General features: G+C 46.3%; 1 protein-coding gene across 1 annotated transcript; it reads right to left on the bottom strand.

Annotated features, from left to right (window-relative positions):
* Positions 1-2,023: 2,023 nt before the first annotated feature.
* Positions 2,024-4,793, bottom strand: LOC134633119 (zinc finger protein 503-like). The gene is made up of 2 exons (XM_063481982.1): positions 4,070-4,793; positions 2,024-3,579 (listed from the first exon to the last, which is right to left on the bottom strand). The coding sequence occupies exons 1-2, from the start codon at positions 4,322-4,324 to the stop codon at positions 2,140-2,142; spliced, it is 1,695 nt and encodes a 564-aa protein (XP_063338052.1). The 5' UTR covers positions 4,325-4,793; the 3' UTR covers positions 2,024-2,139.
* Between the last annotated feature and the right edge of the window lie 397 nt (positions 4,794-5,190).

Here is a 5,190-nt window from a genome sequence, read left to right as displayed (position 1 = left end):
GGGTTCAGGATTATTTGAAAGTCCATCCATTTGTACAGTTCAGGGTGGCGGGTCAAGGGCTGGATCCTGTTCCAGCTATCACTGGATGAAAGGTGTGGTGCACCCTAGACAGGCTGCAAGCATAGAGAAACAACCATTCACACCTACAGACGATTTAGAATCATCAGTTAAACTGAGAAACATGTCTGTGGGAGGAAGCGCGAGTATCAGGAGGGACAACAACATGCACACTTCCCAGCTGGCCAGTGGATTCAAACCTAGGGCCGTCATACTGTGAGGGGAGAGGGCTAACCACTACACCACTAAGCCACCCTTTTTTTTTAGTTAGGAAAAACAACTTAACAACGCAAAGCAAATAAGCACATTCACATTTAATCTAGTCACACGCACAGACTTTTAGGCCCATCCTTAAATTTAAACTAGCTCATTAACCACTGCTAATAAAATTAAACTGAAACTGAATCATTTATTAGCGGGTTTATCTGCTTGTGAAGATGTGTGAATTTCTTCGGCAGAGTCAAACATCAATCAGCCTTTGAGCAATAAGTTCAGAGATCGTAACCCAATTTGTTCACATCATATTAATGTGCTGTTTGTAAATGAAAAAAGATGCATCACATATGATCTATGCCGACTCCGTGGCTGACTGGTCGCAGTGCTGAAATATAGGTTAGCAGCTTTATTACCATCTATCACTGAGCTATGTTTAGGCCTCATCTACATGAAGGATGGCTGGATTTGATGAATATGACATCTGACCATTAATGATGGTGATTTTATTGCTGGAGAACAGCCTGATTTACTGAGGATGGATAATGACACTGCTGGCTTGATTTAGTTGATTTGTTTTAAGGGGGCTGATTAAATAGTTAGGCCTCACTTTATTTCATGCTCTCTGCTTCATGGCTTCATTACAGCAATCACAAAAGCTGTGGAAACGTCCCACATCTGGTGTCATCGTAAATCTTTGTTTAGCGAGCGCCTCGCTGGTATCAGTAGCTCATTTGTCTTCGTTAATGAAACAATAATCCATGACTGCGTGATTGAGAAGATTCAGCATGTTTTGATGAGCCCAAAAGATTTTGTATCTGAGCACACATTTGCACACACACACACACACACACACACACACCCCTACTGTAGCTGCAGCACCAAGTGGTGTTTTTTTCTTGTTTTTTTTTCCTTGCTTCTTGTTACTAAAACTTAATAAAATAAAAACAGCAGATGCTCATAGAAGCCTCTGTAACTTCAAAGGTTTTGCGGTTATTGCTTCTCTATCCTTGGGCCCTTTTAAAAACCCCATTATGAGCCTCATGGTGAGACCAGAAGCAAAAACACAGTTGTGAATAAAAGGCAGTATATTCAAAAATCTGCCATAAATGTCAGTCAGATATTACACATCTTCCCCAACTTTAGGAATAAAATATGGATCAGTTAAATAATTAATTATATATATATATATAGTCAAACTAACACAGCAAAAACAAAACAAGATGTTACTGGAGGGAAAAAAATCCTCTTATTGTAAATTAAAACTGTTGACCTGATTTGACCCTGTCCTATACTTAAAAATAAAAAGGGAGCCTTAAAATAAAACAAATTTAAAAAAACAAACCCCTCACCAAACAGCTGTCTTATACTCTTCAGGTAAATCAAACGCCCTCATGAAACGTTTATCTCTCCCCCCAAAAAATAAATAAATAAAATAAAATAAATCGATGCCAGTTCTGTAAGAAACTGCTCTGATTGATTTTCCACGTCCATCACTCCGTCACGCACTCAGCTCTGGCAGCCCCCTAATCCCTCTGAGTAAGGCACATTTTAAAATAACTTTTTGCTTTACAAAAACCCCACCAGTCGACAATAAATCAAATAAACAATAAACTCCACATTACTCAAAAGAAAGAAAGAAAAAGGGTCCTAACTTTATTTAACTTGTAAAGACGCTTTTCTCCTGTATAAAAATAATGCACATTGAGGCTTTTGAAATTTTATATTATAATTCTTTTTTATTTTAGTCACGCTTGAAGCTATCGCAAATAAATACACTGATCCCCACCTGGATCCAATCCCTGCATTAAGTACAATATAAAACTCATTGGGCCTAAATCTCCTTTATAAATGTGTAATTCTCTGTCACTACTGATATCCTAAGGCCGATGCTGTCGTCAGTCTTTGTCCATACAAGGCGTACGGGGAGTAATATGGTCCGGTAGCCGCGGGCACGGGCACCGGGGCCCCGGGAGTGGGCAGGGGGCTCTTTGAATACGGGTGGTAGCGACTGCTGAGTCCGAGGTGGTGGTGAGGGCCCCTGAGGGCCAGCGTGCTCGGGCTGCTCGGGCTTCCGTTTGGAGGCATGTGCATGTGACAAGCCATAGCAGCAGCAGCAGCAGCGTTAGCAAGAGAAGACGACCCCGGGTACCCAGATATCAACTTCTCCGTGCCGGCAAAGGCCGTGTGAGTCCGCAAGTGGCTGAGGAGCTCCTCGGAGGATGAAAAGCGCTTATCGCAAGGTCCGTTCGCCGACACCCAGTTGCACACGTGCGGCAGGGGGTCGTTGGGCAGCATAAACCCGTAAGGATATAAGGGATGTCCGCTGAAAGAAGGGGTCGTGGAGTGCACGCCGTGTAACGGGTGCGTCGGGTACATGAGCGGGTATCCAGACTTGAGCGCCGAGGCAGCTGCCGCAGCTGCCGCAGAGTCATGTGCGCAGTTAGCGCTGGATGCGCCGGACAAATGGCTCGTGCAGTGGTAACTCAGGCAGTAGGGGTCTCGACACAGACTAGCAGACATTAGAGACGGTGGGGATGCTCCAGCCAAGGGGCTCGTTCCCGCTTTGCTGCATCCCAGCGAGCTGGCAGCAGCAAACTGTGCGCTTAAAAGCTGGCTGCTGGATTTGGTGGGGTCAAGGGTCATTCCAGGAGGGAGAAACGGCTGCGGATAACCCGCATATGCACCGGCTAAACTTCCAGGATAGGAAATACCAGCAGGCGGTAAAGGAAAAACTGTATGACCGGGCTTATAGGGGGAGACAGGGGCCACCAGCCCGGAGCCGAGGACGGAGGATGATGACGAAGTTACAGATATGGAATCTGATGTAACAGCCTTGGATCCAGATGTGTTTTCTTGTTGCTGGTTGCCGTCAGAGGTAATCCCACTTATCCCGTGGCTGCCGTTGCTCTCCGTCGTAGTGCTTTTATTGCTATCAGACTCCTTCTTTTCCTCCTTGTCCCCCGCTTTGCCTTCAGATGGCAGAGGAGAAACGGAGGTGCAGGAGCCGGGGCTGCCTGTCCTGGGGGTGAACGGCTGGCAGGTGGCGCTAGGCACTCGGAAACTGGTTTTATCTCCACTGAGGCTGCTGCTCGAGTCCTTCTTCTCTGATGATTTTGAGTAAGGTTTGAAGCTCGATTTGTCGTCGGCTCCGATGTCGCTCATCTTCAGCGGGCCGGATTTGGCCTCCTTGTCGCTAGATCCATTGGAGGTTACAGAGGACAGCTTGGAGGAGGACGGCGGATCCGGTTTGCCGATCTGAGAGCACGTTTGGGCCAGAAGGGCCAGCGGACTCTTCTTGGCATCCAGCTGAGAATTTGAAACAAACACAACGTTAAAAAAAATCACGAAAACACTCACACGTACATGTAATATTTTGCGATAAATAGTCACATGTGACCGTTTCGCGCATTTTACGCACTGCGCATAAAGTTATCTCGGGATGAAACTCAAAACAACTCAGCATAATAGGTATGTAAAAGAGGAAGGCGCACACACGTAGCTGATTTACATTAGCTGGAAGATAAGATTGTACAACACGACGGAATGACATTCAAAATATTGGCATCAGTTTGCATAAAAGGGTCGTTAAAGTCTGAAGTGAGTAGAACATCGAGAGTACAGTTTATTCTACTGTATTTCAACACATAGTCTAAATAAAAATCTTGACCATAGTTTGTCCACTCGTGTCGGGGTGGGAGCTCTGTGTCCTGCAATTTCGGGGTGAACACGCAGTAGTTTGAGAATAAGCGAATAAAATATAACGTTCGCGTTTTATTTTAACCGCTGTAGCGCTTACCTCGATGGGACTGACAGGAGTGGACGGTAACGGCTGTAGGTACTCCGGGTGTAAAATGTGTCCTGCCCGTGCCGTAAGCATTTTCAAAACCTTTATGGGAAGACGACTGGCTTGTCGAGTAGGGTCTGCGGGAGAGACGGAGTTGTGGACGGATAGTTGGCTTATCTTCACTGCTCCCTTCTCCCCCGAGGAGCCGCTCTCCCACGCTGGATTTGTGCTATTTCTCAGGACAGAGACCGTGGGCGATGTGATCATGACCCAATTCTCCTATAAATGGTTGAAAAATGCCATGGGTAGGGTTAAGAAAGCCAGCACTCAAAACGTCTGACGGTTGGAGCCGCTGCCAGAAATAAAAGAAAATCACTGTTAAATCCTCGGAAGAGACGCGGAGTGTGTGAGCAGAATCCGTGCGCTTCTCAGCCTCGTTGCTTCATCTCAGGCGTCGCTCTAACACTGTGGCTGTGGGTCCGAGAGCGGGCACGGTTTACGTGGGTTGCGGGCAGGAGGGATCACTCCGCCTCCTCACTAGCAGCATCTGAATCAGTCCGCGGATTGCTGCCCGTGCAGCCCCCCAATCAAAAAGAGATGCCGATGTGATCAGAGGGTCGAGGTAATGTGACGTTTCCTGCTCACACGGGTGTCTGTTTCATATTTCACCCACTCCGAGCGCTTTTAATTTCCAGACTTTACACGCGCCTTTTGCGTAATTGGCACTTTGACGCATGCGCTGCACCTGCATCCTGTGTGGTTTGGGGGACCAGGGAATAAAGATGACAAAGATTATGAGAAGATTTGTTTTGAAACGTTTGTACAGCCGACATTTATTTCCCCTAAAAGAAGAGAGTAGGAGTGGACAAACTATCACCTGCGGCTAAAATCTGCTTTAAAATCTGCATCTCCTTTGCATAACTAGACTGCAGTTAATAAAGGAGACGGTGTTTGGACCCAGTTACTCAAAACAATAAAAAGTAATCAAGCGAGGGACTTGTAAGGTCACATCCCCTGCCTACAGTGTGCGACATCTATCGCCATGTTTCACATGTTCGGCAACTTTCTCCCTCAATCACAGCCTGTCATCTGTCAGTTCCCTGTCCTGCCAGTCAACTGTCTGCAGATTTATT

The sequence above is a fragment of the Pelmatolapia mariae genome, linkage group LG8, assembly GCF_036321145.2.
Source record: "Pelmatolapia mariae isolate MD_Pm_ZW linkage group LG8, Pm_UMD_F_2, whole genome shotgun sequence".
Lineage (NCBI taxonomy): Eukaryota > Metazoa > Chordata > Actinopteri > Cichliformes > Cichlidae > Pelmatolapia > Pelmatolapia mariae.
This window is presented reverse-complemented; position numbering and strand designations above follow the sequence as displayed.